At 35.4% G+C, this 21,924-nt stretch overlaps 1 protein-coding gene across 3 annotated transcripts in view; it reads left to right on the forward strand.

Moving 5' to 3' along the window:
- Positions 1 to 21,924, forward strand: part of PPP3CA (protein phosphatase 3 catalytic subunit alpha) — a 366,845-nt gene that overhangs the window by 242,365 nt on the left and 102,556 nt on the right. For all 3 annotated transcript variants that reach the window (XM_064285505.1, XM_010590472.3, XM_064285506.1), the window contains one exon: positions 17,675 to 17,799. In XM_064285505.1, coding sequence (XP_064141575.1) covers positions 17,675 to 17,799 — 125 coding nt within the window. The remainder of the gene's footprint in view (positions 1 to 17,674; positions 17,800 to 21,924) is intronic.

The following is a 21,924-nucleotide window of genomic DNA, read 5'->3' on the forward strand; positions in this document are numbered from 1 at the left end:
TTAACCTTTAGTAATTCCCCATCTGGAAAATGGTGATAAATAATAGCACTCACCTCTTATGGTTACGGTTAAGTGTTCGACTACTAGCAGAAAGCCTGATGGTTCAGACCCATCCAGAGGTGCCTGGGAACACAGGCCTAGCAGCCTGCTTCCAAAAGATCACAGCATTAAAAACCCTATGGAACAGTTCTATTCTGCACATATGGGGTCGCCATGTAGGAATTGACTAGATGGCAACTAACAACAATAAATGGTTATATAGGGATTAGTTGAACTAATGCATTTAAAATATTTGAAAACACTGCTTGATGCATTTTAAGAACTCAAATGTATTAGCAGTTTTTGTGGTAACACAACTCAAATAATTTAATAATAAATCTAGTAATGGAAGTTCAAAATGAAGGAACTAGATGACCCGGAAGCAAGCAGAAAACACTAATTGAGAGTGGAGGATCGAAGAAGACATGGTATTTTGAGATTTAACCAGAGAGTAGACTCTAGGGTTTCTGTTAATAAGTGATATAGCCCAGTGCAAACCTGGCTGGGATAAAGGAAAGCAAGGTTTCAGTTCCATGTATTCTCGTTTTCCAGGTAGGGAAACTAGTGCCTAAATCCTAGAGGACTTGTGGTACTGGACAGGTTAATAAGATGTAAGCAGTTGACCATTGTTGGCACTGAGGATCCTGTTCACTTTTAGAGGTGCCTTTCCTCAAACACAGGATAAATAACATCTTGACAAGTTCAAGGTGTTAGTAATTTTAACAGACTTCATAAATGTAATATTATTGTAGATTTGGTTCCCTGGCCAGTTTTCAACACAGATAGTTAGACTTTGCTTATGTAAGATGCTTTTGAAGTCCCCTAGGGATGAGACTGTGTTTATTTTCTCGCTGAAACACTTATCCAAGAATTTTCTCTGCATAGTCATTAGACACTGTCTGCTCTTGAGAGCTGTTTTCGTGGATAAGTATGAGTTTTTAGCTTTGTAAAATGTGTAAAGATACTATGAATAAAAGGTGCATGATAAGTAGAGGGCTGTGCTGATAATCTCTGTGCCTGTACTATCAGCATTTCCAGAGTAACCAGTCTGGATTTCCCAAATAGAGGATTATAACTGCAAGTGGGAAATAAGAAGTAATAATGGCTGAAATATTAAGAAACTCATCTCTTTTGTATATTAGTCAAAAAGTCTTTTGTAAATACCTTATTAATGACAAGTGTGGAAAGAGAAATATGGAAAGTATAGGTAACATAGAATTTTCTAATCCTTACAGGAATTTGAATCAACGAAGATTAGATCATCCTCTAAGTGGGTTTTTATATAGTTGTTTCATTTCCAGTTTTCCACGCCTTTCTAACACTTGATCTCTGTATGAAAACTGCTGCCGTCTTCAGAGACATGACTCATGGTTCTTAAAATGTTTTCACCATACTTTAGACATCACGGGATACAGTAGGAGAAGAGTAGACTCTTGGGATTCAGGGTTTTAACATTCTAAGTTTTGATCTTTACAGTAGTTTGCTAACCAGTTGCCATTGAGTCAATTGCAACTCATGGTGACCTCATGTGTGTCAAAGCAGAATTGTGCACCGTAGGGTTTTCAATAGCTTATTTTTTTCAAGTAGATCGCCAAGTCTTTCTTCGAAGGCTTTTCTGGGTCGTCTTGAACCTCTAACCTTTCTGTTAGCAACTGAACATGGTACGCATTCGTAAGACCCAGGGATGGTGGTTCATTACATATATTAATTCAGCTAGTGCACAAACCTAGCAGATCCCTCACTATCTGCATTTCATTTTGGCTTTTTTTTTTTTTTTAAAGCATTAAGTGTGTGTTTACCTGTATATATGTGTGGTATGTGTGTATAACACATGTCTGTGTTTCCTGTAAAAAAGATATCCATGTAAAGAAAGCCAATTTCATTAGAAGTGAGAAGAAAATGACAAGGTGATGACTTATAGCCGGGGGGGGAAAAAAGCTACATATAAAGAGTAGAATGTTATATTATTCAGGAATCTGAGTCTGTAATGTAAAGGAGTCCATCATAAGCTCTATAGAGATATTAGATAAGGTGATTTATTAAGCTTTTTCAATGAGTTTTCCAGGTCTTCCTAATATTGCTCAAGTGAGAAGGTAAAACTCTAATGAAGGCACTAGAATGACCACCAAAATAATCTTTACGGTAAACAAAAGTATAAGAATTTGAACTTTTCTTTTGATAATACACAAACCACTGTTTTTGGTTGCTTGGCGTATTTTTCCCTTTTCACTGGATTTTAAGAATAGGCTTTTCCTGCTTCAGAGGGAGTGGGTACATGGCCCAGGAGTCAGAGTACACCATCCTCTGGACAAACTAACTGATTCAAGGTGGGCAGCAGAACTTCAGAGGGCCAATCACAGTCCATGACCTAGTATTTTCTGGAATTGGTGGGTCTCCCTCTTAAGTCAGGGTGCTGACAGGCTGTGATTTGGAGGACACTTGGAATAAGTCTAACTGCAATAGGTGAGAATAAGACTAATGTGCAGAGAGAAGCTGAGGTGAGAGTGAGAGTTGGGGAGGTCTCATTTAAGCCCAGATCCATTTGTGCATGAAGCCAGCACTTATATTTTACGGGGAAATATGCTTTAGTAACATATGCGAGTTAAGGGATTAAGAAAGATTGTCATGTGGCTCAAGGTTCTATGACATACCCTTCCACCTGTCTGCTAACAAGCATTTAGATTGTTAACTTTCAGATTGTGATTAATTCTTGACTCTGAGTGTTTTAAGATGCTTCAAAACTCTTTGCTTCATTTTAAATAATTAGATTTATAGTGTAAAATATTATATACATCAATTAATAATTCAGAAACCTGTAAATGTTGAGCTTTTACTTTAATAATGAATATCAGTTACGGGATTCTATATAAATAATGGAATTACAAAAGCAGGGCAATAAAAATGTGCTATTCAACACCAAAATAGTAATTTCTGTATAATTTACTCGTATGTGATTTCTATTTTAAATACTACTGCAGTTATTTTTTTTTCCGATTTAGTCATGTTATATGAAAAGAATTGAATAAGAGAGCAGTGTTACCTTGCTTGCACTTTGCATCTACAGATGCAAAATTGAGACAATCAACTACCTGTTATTTAATATTAAAGAAGACAAAGTATTAATAAAAGATATACAAAACCCTTTATCCAGTCTGATGCTAGTGATTATTTTAACATTGATATATTAATGTAATCATTTATTAAAGGGACAGTTCTACTCAAGTGGAGCTGGTAAGAAAATCAAGAAACTCACTGTTGAGTTGATTCCTACTCATGGTGACCCCATGTGTTACAGAATGGAACTGCTCCATAGAGTTTTCTTGGCTGTAATCTTTGCAGAAGCAAATCACCAGGGTTTTCTTCTGTGGCATTGCTAGGTGGGTTCAAACCACCAGCCTTTAGGTTAGTAATCGAGCTGGAAAGAGCTGCAGTATAATAGAGAGAAGAAACTTAATTCGCTGAGCTGTGCCAGTCAGCAACCACTCTGCAAGGTCAGTGTCTTTGTTCTACACATTAGAAACCTCAGGCTTAGGGAAGTAGAGTGACTTGCCAGTAGCAAGATAGAATCTTTCTCTTGCCCTAAACCCTTTAATGGTTCCTCTTCATATGAAGTTCAGACTTCCTAACTTGGATGGCAAGACCCTCATGGCCTGGCTGGTGTTAGTCTTTATAGCCGTTATAGCCTCATCTCTTTCATTCTTCTGCTAGACTCCTCCAAGTTTGCAGATGTTCTTTCACTTCCTAAAATCTTTCATCATCCATTAGTTCTGCTGTGAAAAATATTCCCTGATCCTGTCCCCACCATTCTGTAACTAAGTCCTCTTCATCCTTCCGGTTTCAGCTTAAGTTTCACATTCTCCAAGGGACTTCACCGAGTTCACCATGCCCCTTGTATTTTTCATTCATTCATTCAGCAAATGGTAATTGAGGATCTCTTATGTGTGAGACACTCTCTTAGGCATTAGAAGTATAAGGGTGAACAAAGAAAACAACAACAACAGAAACTGCCATTATAGCATGTATTCTTGTGCTATTGTTCAATTCAGTCTTCCTCATTAGATGTTTACTTAATGAGGGCATTGATTACATGTAAGTTGTTCTGTTGTATTTTTAGACTCTAACATAGTGGACTATTGTAGGAATGTTGAAGGCATTTAATATTTATTGAATTAGTGTACAAATGAATGACTTCATTCTTTATAGTTATCATGTAGAAGTCTAAGAACATTCTGCTTGACTTATTTTGACTTTTCACACTGCTACCATCCTAATATGAGACATCATTGTCTTGGGATTGTATTAATGCAACAAAACTTCAGTTAGTCTTCTTGTTTCCAAATTATCTATCTCACTGGATTCTCGATAGAACTGACCCATTTATCTTCATAAACATGACTTGGATTGTAGTCCTCCTTCTTGAAACACCTCATACTAAAATCCAAAGCCCTCTGTAATATCATTTTTCCACTCTAATTTATCTCCTGCTGTATCACCGGCACCCTCTAATAAATTAGTTTTTTTTTTTTTTTGCAGTTCACATATTCTGGTTAATTTGCACCTTCCTGACTAGAACTCTCTTCCTTGTATTCTGAGTTTATTACATATCTCATCAACACTGCAAATCACTTCCCTTTGTTTAATTCTTCTCTGATAATGTCATCCAATCCTCATTTCCATAATTTCTGACTTCTGCTTGCTGTATCAGTAGTACTCCAAAACAAGTTATAAGAAGCAGAATCTACCAACACCTCTCTCCTCAAACACACACACACACACAGAGAGAGAGAGAGAGAGAGAAAGAAATCTTACATGGAACTCCAAGATATAAAACAGATAAAAGCAGAGCATCCTGTAATAATGACCTTTAAGACCTTATATGGAATCCTTCAGCTCTGCAAAACACATTTGAAACCAATGCGCAACCTTAGTCACACCAGTCTTTGCATGGGAAAGGTCAGAGATGGTGAGAATGAATCGATGTTGTTGTTAGGTGCTGTCCAGTGGGTTCCAACTCATTGTGACCCTGTGTACAAAAGAATGAAAGACTGCCCAGTCTTGCACCATCCTCATAATCATTGGTATGCTTGAGCCCATTGTTGCAGTCACTGTGTCAATCCATTTATTGAGAATCTTCCTCTTTTTCACTGACCTTCTGCTTTACCAAGCATGATGTCCTTCTCCAGAAACTGGTCACTCCTGATAACATGTCCAAAGTACATGAGACAAGTCTTAACATCCATGCTTCTAAGGAGCATTCTGGCTGTACTTCTTTCATGACAGATCTTTTCGTTCTTTTGGCAGTCCATGGTATATTCAGTATTCTTTGCCAACAGCATAATTCAAATTATCAATTCTTCTTTGGTCTTCCTCACTCATTGTCCAAACTTCGCATGCATATGAGGCAATTGAAAATACCACGGCTTGGGTCAGGCACACCTTAGTCCTCAAAGTGCCATCTTTTCTTTTTAACACTTTAACACAGTCTTTTGCAGCAGATTTGCCCAGTGCAGTATGCCCTTTGATTTCCTGACTGCTGCTTTCATGGACATCAATTGTGGATCCATGTAAAATGAAATCCTTGACAACTTTCTTGGCTTATCATGATGTTGCTTGTTGGTCCAGTTAAGAGGATATTTGTTAGGATGATGGAGAACTGCTGAAAGGAAAATTACTTATTCATGAAACAGAAGAAAAGGTCATATTTGCCAAGCTCTGTGATTTTGGTTCCATACCACTTCCCAGGAAACATCTGTGGGACATGGAGAGAAGGGTCTGATTTCATTCCTTTCTCTAATTTCAAGACCTTTCAAATGCTAGAGACCCCTCTGAAATTTTTTTAAGCTTTCACATTTCATATGTCCATGGACCACAGAGAGAAGTACATGGTCAAAGGCCACTGTATCCTTATTGATGAAAAATCAGATCAGTAGTAATTAACCAATTGGAAGTTCCATCTGGTCCCTATTTATATGTGTATGTAACCTTTCTTAATGGAACTAATTGTATTTGTGTCTTTTACTACAAAGTGGCATTATTTCTTATTTATATACAGTTGTCTTCCCACCAGTTTAGCTGGTAGATTTGAACTGTCAACGTTTTGGTTAGCAGCCGAGCTCTTAACCACTGTGCCACTAGGGCTCTGACATCTATCACAGGAGATATTTAACAACTACCTGCTAATTAAAATTGAATAAAATATCCTAGTATATGTAGTGAGCTATTATTTAGAATTTTAGACAATATGCTCACTCTAACGTGAGCTCTAAAAGTATCATGATGTCATAAGAGACCAAATGTTCTTTTTTTATAAAATATATTTCAGAAGAGTGATGTGAAAATATCAATGAAATTAGTATAAAAAAGACAAACTTCCATATATTAAGAATATTTAATATTTTTCTCTAAAAGATATTAAATAATGAATGTAGACAATGGAATGAATTCTGGAAATTTAAATGAGTAGGTCTGTATGAATCAGAATCTACTAGAAGACATGTGAAGTTTGGACAATGAGTAAGGAAGACCAAAGAAGAATTGGTACATTTGAATTATTCTTTTGGCAAAGAATACTGACTGCCAAAAGAACGAAAAGATCTGTCGTGATTACATTCTTCAAGTTGTGCAACCATTCTTACCCTCCTTTTCTGAGTTGTTCCTCCTGCATTAACATAAACTCAATGCCCCCTAAGGCACCTATCTAATCTTTCAAGTTGCTATTGTCAGTTTGATCCCTTCTAGATAGATCTTAAAAAAGCATAATGCTGAAGAGAGATATTCTTTGCCAGTTAAATTATTTTTTGGCTTTAAGAAGAAATCAGGGGATATTTTTGGTTTAAGGTAAAGATTATCTCAGGAAAATAGTTTTGTGGATTCATCCAGCCTCCATGGTTCCAGAAAATCTGGGTTCCATGAGAATTGAAATTCTGTTATGTATTTTCCACCTTTTGATCAGAATTCTTCTATAGCATCTCTGATCAAAATGTTCAGTAATGATAGACGGGCACCATCGAGTTCTTCTGGTCTCATGGCAAAGGAGGAAAACCCATGTTTCTCGACAATAAGACAGTGATAAGAATCTTTGGAAAGGAGAGGTAAATGCGGTATAGTCAAGAAGTCAATATTTTCCCATACCGTTTTGTATATGGACGTCTTAAGTATGCTGTAAAGTTCTTGAGATTGTTTCATGTCTTCCATTTCTTCATAGACCCAATATAACCTATCACAAATTGTAGTTTATTCATCCTTCTAGTATAGTACATTCAGTAAATATTTCATATCTCAATATTTTATTAATTTTTTTAGATACTTAATTGAGTAGACATTTTTGGAATATCAATGACACAAGTAAAAGAAAAACTAGCCAGAACTAAGAAATGGGGTTATTGTCCTTATCAGGATTATTTTTCAGACAACAGTTTTCCTTAACTCATTTTCAAATGAATGTGTTCTAACATGTCTGAGTTTTTTCAATATATTTTAAGTAACTTGTCAGTTAAGAATTATTCTATTTCCAGATATGCCACATATAACAAACAAGCTTATATGAATGAAATGGTAGTATATAATCAATTTAATGCTTTTTTCTATTAGTGCATTAAAGTATTGGTTTTTTTTTTTAGGAAGAAAACTTACTAGCTCTGTTTGCCTACTACTAGATGTAAATAGAGCTGACTACTTAAAAGTCAGTGATAGGTAAAAACCCTTTATACTAATATCTTCACTGCCTATAATTGCCAAATTAATAATAAATATGTGAATTTAACAATTAAATGTCATGAGCTTGCTTTCCTTATTTCCTAAAATAAGAAAAACAAAATCATCCTTAAAAATGTCAAAATTTGAGCAGTATCAGACAAAAATAAATGATGACTCAATTTTTTTCCTACTACTAGCTTTTTCTTAACTGAGTTTTCCAAAAATTTAAGAAGAGTTGTTTTTAAAAATCCATCTGGGGAAATGTCTTAAATTTCCTCTCTTTACTGTGTCACTTTCGGCTTTTAAAATATTACTACCATTACACAGCCATGGAACAGAGTGGTCTTGTAAATGAGTTTTGCTACAAAAGAAAATGAGAATAACTGGAAACTCATGATGGCACTGCCATTCTCTGAAAGACTGGTAATAGTACGAAAGCCGTTTGGATATATTTCCACTTTTAGAAAATAGAAATTGTGGAACATGAGACCTAGTCTATCTGATTTCAGCGTGAACAGCTTTCAACATATAACAGCATACACTTGGCTAAAAAGGGGAAAAAGTAGAACAACTTTTTGTATGTTTTAGTTATGTCTACATTGATTACAGATAATTAGTTCATCTATCTGCAGATCTTGGAGAGCATTCAAAATGTTTACTAGGCAGACAGTATCTGGAATAGCTGCCACATCACCGTTTCATATTGTGTCAGTACTTTCAGTGTGCCACAACATGCTAAGCATCATCCCCCTTATATTATCTTATTTAATTTTTCAAAATTCAGTAAAATACGTTCTGTTGTTAGGTTTCTTATAGATGAGGTATCTCAGTCCTATAAAGATTAAATGCCTTGTCCCAGGCCAACCAAGTGGTAATTTTCAGAGTAAGATGGTCAAAGCCTAAAGAAATATGGAAAAGCAAGAATAGATCATGAATATTGGAAGAAAGTAATTGGAAAAAGTAGATTCAAGTAGTCCATGTCTTCTATACCAAAAAAACCAAACACATTGCCATCGAGTCGATTCCGACTCATAGCAACCCTATAGGACAGAGTAGAACTGTCCCATAGACTTTCCAGGGAGCGCCTGGTGGATTCAAACTACCGACCTTTTGATTAGCAGCTGTAGCTCTTAACTACTGCGCCGCTAGGGTTTCCATGTCTTCTATAGATGTGAAAATTGGGCCAGGGAGAATGAATAAAAAACATAAGAAAAACCACACCTTATTGACTAAGGCCAGTTGGAGGAATACATACACAAAAAGAAAACTAACAAAGGGCAATTATGACTGCAAATATCCCCCAAAATTTTGAGGTAGAAGGATAATATCAAGCCTTTATTATAATAGTTATTAAATGCCAGGTGGGTTCTAAGCACTTAAATTAACTTGTTTAGTTATAACTCTTTGAGGGAGGTGCAATTTTGATGTCATTTTTCACAGGTGAAGAAACAGATACAGAGAGGTTAACAAACATCTCCAAGGTCAAGTCAGCTTTTAAAGTCATGGAGGTTTGCTTTGCAACAAGCACTCTAGCTGCGTAGTCTGTATTCTTAACCGTTCTACATACTGCCTTTTCACAAGGATGAAATAATACATCTAGGAAAAAACAAAGAGCTAGAACTGAAAAAAATACTGTGGCCAAAACTAATCAACATTTAGAAACAAAACAAAACAAAAAACAAACCCCAGAAATAATGGGCTTGGAAGGCCCAAAATGAGAACATTAAGGCAGAACCGAGCATCCTCAGATCTGGTTACAGTGACGAAACTTCGTCTTTCGGGATCCTGCAGGATTTCATGGGACTTGGAAACATGGCATCAGTATTTCTAAGAGTGAAGACAACAATTCATTTATTGACGATAAGGATGTACAAGCTAAGTTATCAAGTTTATACTTGTCTGATATTAATCAACACATAAAAAAAAACTTGATTGGTGGTGACAATGAAGGGAGTAGTGAACTAAAAAAAATAACGTAAATAATCCCACAAGCAAATAACCCATGGTTTCCAGGTCTGACCATGTTTAGACACGTGAACAATGATGACCAAATTTAAAATGCTGCAAGACTTGTACGTACTTATATACTGTTACCATTTATTAGCATCAGAGCATGACCATGGCTTATATAGTTCCATAATGTTATTATTAACTAATAATTACACATCTTGGCTATAATCTGAATGGCTGCTGAAATGGAAAAATAGTGGTAACAAATGCAGCAAGTGCATTCTTATGCAAAATTAAGTTCTTCTGGTTAATGGAGTCTTTTAAAGCATTGAATCCACGAAGGGGGAAAAAAACTGCAAAAAACACTTTTGATGGCAAGAACACTCATCTTTCAGGAAAAACAATGTCATTTTATTTTTCTATTGATTAGGATATACTGTGAATATAACCATAACTATGGTATGCTTGAGGAAACCCTGGTGACGTAGTGGTTAAGAGCTATGGCTGCTAACCAAAAGGTCGGCAGTTCAAATCCACCAGGTGCTCCTTGGGAACTCTATGGGGGCAGTTCTGCTGTGTCCTATGGGGTCACTATGAGTCAGAATCGACTCGACAGCAATGGGTTTATGGCATGCTTGGTCCTTCTGTAACGTAGTTTGAAAACTCAATCTATTCTGGTTTCTTCCCATCTGATTACAATTTTACACTGAGATTTGCAATTGTTATTATCTGTTGTAATCTAAGTTAATTTCATCCCATGTTTTTTCAGTTGCCCTGTGATTTTTCTCATTGGCACTGCTTAACAGAGAGTTCATTTATCTTTGTAAAACAACATCATAGATATTTTTAAATGATGTTTGAAATTATTGCTATTAATCTACACTGATGTTTTGTAAGTTTTTCTTCATTTAAAATCCTTGAAATTTCAGTATCTAGCACATTTTTATTTAATTTAGAGACTTCATTACTGTTTCATACTATCAAATGAGAGTGCCCTGGTTAAGAATTCACATTTCATATTTTGTAAAATACTTGGTATATGTTCAATATTTGAAAAATAATATTCACCACAGGGAAAAATAATTATTTTGAAGTGTACCTCTTTAGTGAATTATACCCCTGTTAATTCTTTCTTGGTTAGCTTCTTTTACAGTTTATGTTGATTTGTAGAAGTAAGCAAATAATATAATAAAATTCCAGTGTTATGTCAGTAATTGCCTGCTTTAATAAGTTTACGCATTCTGCTAATGAACTATGGATATTCAGGCTAGCTATTATACTTGAACTTATCACCCACTGAGGCTACTTAAGCCTTGGTTGTCAGCAGGAGGAAAGAGATAGTGTACTTGTAGTATCCATCGTGTTTTGCCTTTAACAAAACATCCAAACACAGGATCTTTCTCTGCAAATTTGCAGATTTTGAAAAAGAAGAAAAGTTCTAGTCCATTCAGAAGTGAAACCAATAAATTCGAAAAGTTAATTCCCTTATGCTGGGAATCAGACATAATGTTAGAGATTTTATTGTCTTGGGAAAATGTAGCTATTATGGAAAAGAACACTGGGTTGAAGTAAATGAAGCTGAAAGTAGAGTTGAACTCTAATGGTGAAAGTTGCTCAGAGATTTGGTAACGTCTTTTCTAAAGGAAAAACTGCCTTCTGTTAGGTTAGTATGAACTGGAAAAATTTGTATAAGTGATTATTCTGTTCCACACACGTCTTCCAAGATGATAAAAGCCAGTATTTTGAAGGAACTAAAAGATCTTTATAGAAAAATAAGTCAAAAATTAAAAACACTCGACTTTTAAATCATAGTATTAATACAACCTTGCCAAGTTATTTTGAAATGCTAGTCCATTAAAAAAAAAATGTATTGTTTGACAGTATATTTTTTAATTCTTATTCCTCTTTCCCCAAACACCCTAATTTGTATAAGCTTTCTTTAAATTATATGGCTTTATAAAATTTTTGCTCAATGGCAATAAGAAATTTTCCCAGTGATGTTCTTTGATGGACTTCTCTTTACATAGGCAAGTAAACAGGACCAAATATGTGATCGACTCGATGCAATGAGTAACGGGTGCATTAACTCAAAAGTAGTTTAAGTGTTTTGTATGAAAGTATATATTTTATATTAGATATTGTATTTCTTGATGTATTATCTACTCAGGATGGCAATTGTATCAGTCTTTTTCAAGGTATCAATTACTTAACAATATACTGGGATTTCATACAAGTTTTTTTATGTTAATACTGTCTACTTTGGTTTACGTTCTCGAATTAGTAATTTACTTAGAAACAATAATTCAGTTCTTTGAAAAAGTAATTAAATTATAACATGGGTGTACTTACTTGCAGACTTACTAATTTAGACATACATACCTAATTAAAACTCAAAAACCAAACTCGTTGCCGTAGAGTCAGTTCTGACTCATAGCAACCCTATAGTGCAGAGTAGAAATGCCCCGTAGGGTTTCCAAGGAGTACCTGGAGGATTCAAACTGCCGACCTTTTGGTTAGCAGCCGTAGCTCTTACCCACTGTGCCACCAGGGTTTCGTACATACCTAGTTACACATGTAAAATATGTGGTTCTTACCCTTTCTCAATAGTTACCAGCATCTAGCTATTCATGAGATGTGAGGCAAAGGCTTGGTACTGGTTATGGTCCTTTCCAACTTGTCCTCCTGTGCCTGAGATTCTGTTCTCAAAGGCCTTTGTGTCCTCAATATGCTGGCCATTATCTTGTCTCCTTTGAAGTTGTGCTGGTTTTAGGGACTCCTTACACTTGCCCTGTAACTGACTCATTGTTCAATTTGTATAAGACAAGAGCTTGCTCTGCTAACTACAAAGAACCCCTTATTACTGCCCTAGCTGTTTATTGTTTCTCTTTACCACTACTTTGCTGTGATTTACATTGAGCCGACTCTTGAACGTCTGTTTAGTGGCTTTCCTAATCCTACAACAGACCACTATTCTTTAAGTAATTTCCCCTCTGATTACATATACAGACACATTTATAATTATGTTGTGTTTATATTTATGTTTTTATATTCTTAAAACCCCTAAGTCTGTGATTTCAAAACATAATACCTAGCTTTTCAGCTATGATATTAGAAATAAAAAGTTATTCTCTCCCCCAGGTAGTAGAGACAAATCCTTTCTCTTTGTAATTTTTCTGTTTCCTACTCAAAAATTCTGTACCCTACTTTAATAGGCTTCAACTTAGATAAAAAGTTTTATTGGCACCAGTCATGTGTGAGAATCATTTCAGTAAAGTTTCATGTAAAGTGGACTAGGAATCAATGAGAGAGGGAAGCAGTATTAAAACTCAATGACACAAAAGTAGTTGATTGCTTAGGTCTTAAAAAAAATAATTTTTTTTTTGTACTAGCTGATTATTTAGGCAAAATATATGTATTTCTTTATCAAAAAAGAGGAAAGCAACAGACTGTAAGCATCCTTGGATGTTGGTTTCCCTTGCTTCATTTGTTGGTACTTAGCATGTTTTTGTAGCATGTTAGAGACCTACTTAGTCACCCCATTTAGGGAAAGAACCAAGAAGATAATGACAACATTACTTCCTTACTAAAAAGATTCAACTGCTCAGTTTATCCAGGAGCTCTTACTTGTCCAGTATAAAAACAAATGGAGAGCTACTTCTCTCTGGAAAATAATCATTACATGTGGTGAATCAGCTTGCGAATGGATAACAGTAACAATGGCCAAGGGAGGAAAAAAATGTCAATGGTTGTACATCATAATTTCTCTCAATAAGAAGTTGACTTACCACTTTAAGCAAAACCAGAACTTTCTGATGAAAAGTAGTACACTGAAAGAGTCCTAAAACACTTGACCCTAGAGGAATACTCTCTTTTGAACAATGTATGTCTGTCATTGACTTAAAATGGCCCCAATTCTCGGGAAGTCGAAAGGATGAACTTGACAAACCTCTATGCCTATTTCTGGATATTAAAATCCAATGTCTAGCCTCTACTGTGGCAAAGAATGATGAAATGGATATGTTTTTATAAGCATTTAGGCAAATTCATCCCATCATGCTAAGAAGCAGGTAGCATTCTCTGTGCACATGTGGATAAAAATACAGATCTATGTAAGTAACAGCTTTATAATTACAGACATATCTAGTTGAGTAACAGACAAGCCTGCCTTTCTCAACTACTTGATTCTCTTTGAGTTATGGCTTCACACAGCCAATATAATGAAGAGTCACCTGTTACAACAGCCCTTGTCTGTTGTTAGTAGTAATTTTTTCTCCTTAAACAGAGAACAGCCTTCTCAAAATTGTATGACAGATACAATGGGCTGTTGGTTTTCTTAGTAAAAATTACATACATATTACATATATATGAATAAATGTTTGTATTTATAAGGATATACATAGGTGCCTGTGAGTTATGTATAGTAACATATAAACATATCTGGAATGTTCATGAAAGGAAACAAGATTGGAGATATGTGAACAGAGATGAGGAGGTACAGGGCACTTAACTTTTTATAAGCATTTGTCCATGCAATATTTTTGTAATTAAAAAAAAAAAAGTGTTGTAACTTGTCAAGATTCAGTTAAGTGAAGATCAAAACCCTTGCTCTAGCAGGATATATTTTTACTTTTCATACCTAAGGTCATGAGGTTTTAAAAAAAAATCCATCTTGATTCATTCTAAAAAATTACATTATGTCTTCAATAGATTATTAACAGAACTTTGCATATTTCTGCCAGAAATTTAGAGTTATGGCATGTAATGAAATCACAGATCAAAAATATTGATATAAAGCATATGTATTCTGGTTTTTTTTTTTTTTAAATTATTATTCTGTATTTGCTGGGTTGATGGGTATTCCCACAGAGCATCACGAGTGTTTTGGTTACCTGTATTGGATTTCTACATTTTTGGTGCATCATAGGTCTGTCAGTGCTGGTCTGTAGCAGTATGGTTGGGTATTCTGTCTACCAGACAGTATTCTATTGGGTATGAGAAGTAGATTATGGGAAGCTAGCGGAATGCAAGAAGCAAGAGTGTGTTGCTGAAAAGTGAACTTGTCTTGAAGATAAAACAAAATTGATCAAAGCCAGATTGTTCTAGAAGTACTGTCAAAACCAAGTGAAGTGGAATATGATACGACCTAACCACATGGTAAGTCAAGCTGTCAGCAACCAACTTGCCTCAGCCAGCCTGAATCTGTAGTACTGTACTTTTCTTTGGACATCAGTGTCTTAGGTACTAAGGAGGATGGAGGGTAGACTATGACATCACATAGAAGGAGGCTCCCTGACTACTCTTTCCAATTACTTTTCCAGCCTTAGCCCGTCTCATCAATATATCAGAATGACTAGCCACTTTCTTCTTGAAGTTTGATATCAAAATTGTGAATGTTGCCAGGTATCAAGACTTGGAGATAAATCCCTTATCTAAAAGGTGAAATACATAAGGCCTAAGCAATGGCTACAAATGCCCCTCAAAATTTGCTAATCGTTATTACCCTTCTCAGGTTCATCCCTTCCTCCCAGGCTCTGTCAAGCAATTGCTCCAATATGATCCTTTCATATAATAATGAAATCCTAATCTCACACCAGTAGAATCCCTGGGTAGGGCAAACGGTTAAGCACTTGACTACTAGCCAAAAGGTTGGCGGTTCAGACCCACCCGGAGGTGACTCAGGAGGTAGGCCTGGTGATCTGCTTCTGAAAGGTTACAGTTTTGAAAACCCTATGGAACAGTTCTACTGTGCACACATGGGGTTGTTACTAGTCAGAATCCACTGGAAGGCCTATTCCAGTAAGAAGAATCAGGAAAGCAGCAAGTATGGAAATAACTCAGCTAGTAAGTACTGTGAAGAAAATAAACAAGGTAATGGGATGAAGAATGATTGTGAAGCAAGGTAGCTGTTTTATTTAGGGTAGTCAAGAAAGACCTTCTTGAGCATGTGGCATTTAACTGACACCTAATAAAAAAAAAAAAATTTTTTTTTTTTTTTAATGGATGAAAAGGAGCTAGGCTGTGAAAATCCAAGGAAGACAAAAGCTTGGCTTATTTGTGACAGAGAAGACTGGCATGTGTAGTGAACAAGAGTGGCAGTGGAATGATGACTTACTAAAATGCTTTATCTTAAATTGACCTGGAAATCCTTAAGTACTCTTATAAGATACCTCTGTTTTCAGGGGTGCTTTATTTGAGTTAACTGCTTTCTTTGATCGGGCTTTGGCAGTACACAAGTATGTGCACGTGTGTGTCTAAATTGTTTTGCTTTGCTGAACGTTACTGTAAGGGATCATTACTCTAAAAGTGTGATTTAGGTTGTGTGTCTGTTCTAAGGTAAACTAAGTGTTAATGTGAAGATCAGACATTGTAACTGAATTTCAGGGTGTTTTGTTTTCCATGCTGAGTTTAAAGCAATGGCTTTCTGCTGTTTTACATCGTCAAGCCAAGATCCAATAATGGCAGGGATCTTATAAATCATTGAGATTATCTTTTATCACAACATTATTATAAGCCAGAAAAAAGAACTCAATTTATAATTTGTACATGACTACATCATGATGATGGACTTCTGTATGCGAACAAAAGACAGATATTCTTAATGTTTGTATTGTCTAGAGCATAGTTGTTTATAATATTGTGTAATTCTGGCTGCTAGATGATGTTACAATTTTATGTTAGTTGCTGAAATAACTTCATTCATAACCCTTTGTCCAGAACTTCAGTTAACGTCTTGGTATTTATGTCACTGATGGTAAAAAAGGGGACTTATGTGACATTTTTATTTCATTGATGGTTTTACAATTGTTTTATCAGTCAACTCCTTTGACTCATTCTGTTTCTCAACTTTAATCAGTTAAAGGAATGAAGTTTAAAACATTTCGATGACTTGCTTATGATTGCAGTGTGTAATGTATCAAGATAACATGCTCAGCCTCTTCATTTCCCGTTCACCGTTTAGTGCCCCAGAAATAGCCACAGTATAACGGTCATCTTTCAAGCATAAAATAAGAGATATTATTTTATGCGATAATTCATGGTGGTGAATAGCCAAGACATTGGGTAGGGCAGATATGAATTTAAATCCTGGATCGTCCATTTTTAACCATGACCCTACCAAGCTATGTAACCTTTCTTAGCTAGACTGTTCCGTCATCTGTATATCAGAGATAATAATGTTTATATTATAGGGCTTTGAAAGTATTGTGTGAAATAAAGGGTACTGAATACATAAGGTTTTGTTTGTTTGTTTTTAGGAGGGACTAGTGGGTTTGAAAAATTTTGGCTTAAAAGGGAAGGTGAGGACATTAACAAATCAACAGTCCTCAGTGATTTTTTTCTATTGTGTTTCATAGTTGCTAAGATTTACTATTTTTTCTTTCATTGTAGCATCTGATATTAGAATGCATGTTAAAAACAATACTCTTATAATTTAAATTGTCAGAGCTTTTTTTTTTTTTCTTGGTACATAAAACCAGATATGTCTTACAACTGATATTTTAGATTTGCTGAAATACAGGTTAATGATACATAGCAACATTTTTTTTCTTCAGAAGACAATAACATGTAGTGTTCAGTTGTATATAGATTATGCCAAATTCCTGAACCTCTGTTTGTCTCGGTTCTCTGATCTGCAAAACGAAGACTAATCTCATGACATTGTTAGGATTAAATTAGAAAATATGTATAAATTTCTTAATAAAGTGTCCAGCACAGAATTGTTAAATGCACTTAATGACAGCCATGATTGTTATTAATATCTTTGTTTTCCAGTTAGGAGATCTTGATACTACAGCCAGGTCTGTTGCTAATTAACTTCAGAATTTTTAGCAAGGTACTTAGCTTCTGCTCAGTTTCCGGTTCTGTAAAAAGAAATGTCTGGGCCAAGATGACCACTAAGTTCCCTCTGGCTCTAAAATTTTATGATTTTATTATTGAATTCAGCATTTTAACATGATATGACCATAAAATGAATTTTATTTGTTTCTTTCAGTTTGTGGGGACATCCATGGACAGTTCTTTGACTTGATGAAGCTCTTTGAAGTGGGGGGATCTCCTGCCAACACTCGCTACCTCTTCTTAGGGGACTATGTTGACAGAGGGTACTTCAGTATCGAAGTAAGTCCTCATCATTTCTTCTTAGCTGCTCAGTTATGGATCAACAATATCTTAGTGAAATGAAGAGTGGTGAATCTTATCATCTTAAGGAAATCTCTAGTTTATAATGAACTTTAATACACTTAATTCACGGGATGTTACATATTTTCCTTTGCCTGGATTCCCATTGTTTTTTAGTGCATGGTGATGCCAAAGAAATGGCTAATAGTAAGCTTTCTGTTTTTTTTTACATTTTACATATTTCAGATTTGCAAAAATTCCATCTTATTTTATATTAGTTTTTTTTTTTCCCTATTGCTTTTTGAAAGAACTATTCAAAGTTGATATATTAAGCAGGAATATGTTTGTAAGTTTATGCCTTCTAATTATGAGATGATACACTTTCTAAATTCATAACAAATTACGTGTGTGCTTATTGTGTAAGTATGTGTGTATACACTTACAGCTGCTGTGTTTTGTCTTTTCTGGTACATGCCCTACAGCTCAATTCATTTGTGACAGTCATTAATTAAAACAAAACAGATAACCTTTGGGTAGAGGGTCCTCTCCACCTCCCACCTGTGATTGCTTTAGATAAGTAAAAATTACATCTGAAATAAAGGCAAGGACCCTGTTCCATTCCACATTTGTTCTCCGTGGTGCCACGCATGGTGTCTCATACATGTTAAAGGCACTCATTAAATATTTATTGAATGAAATGGTTTGAAATGAGAATACATTTTAAAGAATCAGAGTTCATGCTATAATAACTAACAACCTACATTATATGTGCTGTCAAAGCTATAGAAAGGAGAATTGGTCTTAAAAATAAAAGTTAATTTTATAGACTTTACACACCAGCATCACATATTTGTAATAATAATAAAACAAAAGATTTTATATTTTTTAATTTATATTATATTTTATTTACTATAGCAATATGTAGTATTGAAAAACATGTCATCCTTAAGCATTTGTTTTTAAAGATATAACAATTTTAGTTTGGGCTATTCAGTCTAATCATTGAAAAATATATAATATGTTAATTTCTACATTTAAGGGTCATAAATTTCTCAATTATTCATGATGAGGAAGGGGGTTGGTGGTAGTGTATAAATCTAAAGAAGAAAGTAAATTTTTAATATTTCTTAAATTTAGTAAGCAAATATCATTGCACATGTATAGTATGTATATGTACTATGTATAGTATGTATATGTACTATGATTAGGACTGTGGAGAATATGAAGAGATACACATCCTTGCTTTTGGAAATCTAAGTCTCTATAGGAATATAATCATGTAAGGCTATACGTAAACAGCAGTCTAGAGCAGATGGTCATCCAGGGTTCAATTATTTGAATGGATTATTTAAATCTGTGATAAATGGTAGAAAATAAGTGTCATTGGAATACAGAAAAGTGAGAGGATTTTGAGGATATATGTGTTTTGGGAAGAATGAATCAAAGAACAAGTAAGATTTAGCTAGAAGGGAAGTTGACCATAGCCCAAGTACAGAGCATAAAATTAGTAAACCTCATTTATGGGCTAACTTGATCAGCTTGACTGGGAGGGAAGGATGACTGAGTATAATTTTTTTTTTTTAATGATCATCCTCCCTTCCTACCTCCTTTCCTTCCTTTCTTTTATTGTGATGAATACATAAGTAACAAAATATTTGCCATTTCATCAATCTTTACATGTAAAATTCAGTGACATTAATACATTAATCATATTGTTCAACCATCACCATTCACGAATTTTTCCAACACCCTTAACAGAAGCTCAGTGTCCCCTATATAAGAGCTTTGTAATCAATTAGTACTAGCATCTGCCAGGAGTAACAAACAAACAAACAAACAAACAAAAACCTTGCTTAATGAAGTTTTGAACTTGGGATTCAAATCCATTTGAACCAGTTCAGTCATGGCCGACAAAGTGAAACCAAAACAGACTCGATAAAAATTAGGGTGAATCAGAACAGTAACTGGAATGGGAAAAATTACAGGTCGAAGCCCTGGAATGGGAGACTTGGAAGAGGTGTAGTGAGCCCTTCCAGGAGCCTGATACATGAGACTGGATTATTGGCAAGACTGGAGAATGACACAGATTCAAAGTGGCGTGGCCAGCTGCCATCTTTGAATGGGAGACAGCTGTTTCTACCTCTGCTGAAAATCCCTCAGGCAAGAGATTTGATCGCTAGGCAACGGGTGTGCTGCCCTTGCTTTCTAAGAGGGAGACTAAGTTTCTGCCAGAATTTTAGCCCGTAATTTTTCCCATTCCAGCTATTGTTCCGGTTTACTCGAATTTTAAAAATTTGTGTCTGTTCCAGTTTGGGATCCTCAGCCATGACTGAACCAGGAAGAACTGGTTCGAACTAGAAGAATTGGTTTGAATAAGAGAAATTTATTTCTCTCAGATAAAAGTTCATAGATAGGCAAACCAGGGCTAGTGTGACCCAGCATGATGTTGGGGCCCAGGCTCTTTTTGCCTGTTGCTCTGATGTGTATGGCCTCATTGCAAAAGCAACTTTGTGGTCTTAGATGACTACACCAGCTTCAGCCATTATGTTCCCACATTACATTAAGCAAAAAGGAGAAAAGGGAAAGAGAGGGGCATATCCTCTCCTTTAAGGATATTTCCCAGAAGTTGCACAGTTACTTCACTTGCATCCCATGAAACAGAATGTGTTCATATGGCCATAGGTGATTCCAACACAGAGCCAGGTTTGAGAAAGACTGAAAACAACAGTGGAAGGTAGAGGCTTTCTGTTATTCCCCATGAAGTATGGGTATGTAGAATTTAAGAAGTATTTAATAATTATTTTAGTAACGCTTACATTCATCTTATTAACATCCATAGTACTCCTATGCAAGGTTCTGAGAGAATAAATAAAATAGGAGCTTTACTGTCCTTGAAGTTCACTAAGTGAGGAAAGCATGTGAGTTATCCTATTGGAAATGATAATTTTCATCAGTCGAATGATGGAGTTCTGTGTTAGAAATTTTTTTTTTTTAATAAAACATGTTATAATGTGGTTTTAACTTAGTTTGTATCTTTGTTTAATCAGAGTCCATAACGTTATTTTTTATTTGGTAATACAGGCAAAGCACTAAATCATGTATTGCTTGAGTAACAATTGACACAATTGATTTTTTTCTTTTCTGTCTCACCAGCTACATCTTTGGATAATATTATTCTTTAATCTTATCAGTCTTTATTTACCTCTGATGTTTTTACTCAAAGCATGCAGGCTTCTACAGCTCAGGCCTCAAACCACTTGACATTTCCCAAACTCTCACTAATTAGAGCTTTTTAGAGCTCTGCTTCTTAAAGAAGTTGAGAATCAGTAATCACTAACTTGTTCCATGGTAGATTTTTTTTGTTTACAACTAATTTGTGTGTTTGAATCATGGAAGTTGTGATATTTTGTGTAGTAGTGTGTGCATTTTCAAAATAAAGCAAAGAATCAAACTGGATGTTGGTGACATATCAATATAAAAACAAAAACCAACCCACTGCCGTCAAGTTGATTCTGACTCATAGCTACCCTACAGGACAGAGTAGAACTGCCCAGTAGAGTTTCCAAGGAGTGCCTGGCAGATTTGAACTGCCGACCTTTTGGTTAGCAGCCTCGGCACTTAACCACTACACCACCAGGGTTTCCCATGTCAAATATAGGTATCATAAAACCAAAAAACCCATTGCCATCAAATCAACTCCGACTCATAGTGACCCTATAGGACAGGGTAGAACTGCCCCATAGAGTTTCCAAGGAGCGCTGGTGGATCTGAACTGCTGACCTTTTGGTTAGCGGCCATAGCACCTAGCCACTATACCACCAGGGTTTCTGATAGGTATAATAGGGCATTTAAAAATTCTGAGCTGTATGTATCAGAGTCCCGTCATCACAAACAGGTCTTTAATTAAACTCCAAGAGTTGGAATATAGCCTAGGGACCTTGCCACACTTGTTCATGAAGAAATGACAAAATTTAATGGACTCATATGTAAAAACGATCCATTTTGATTATATTCTGACCTTTGAGAGACTTTGGGTGACTCAGTGATATTATCATCGCATTTAAAATAGAACACATTTATGAAATACACTTACTGAGAATACTCTCGGGTTTTTACTGGGAATTA

This window comes from Loxodonta africana, chromosome 5, assembly GCF_030014295.1.
Source record: "Loxodonta africana isolate mLoxAfr1 chromosome 5, mLoxAfr1.hap2, whole genome shotgun sequence".
NCBI classification, from domain to species: domain Eukaryota; kingdom Metazoa; phylum Chordata; class Mammalia; order Proboscidea; family Elephantidae; genus Loxodonta; species Loxodonta africana.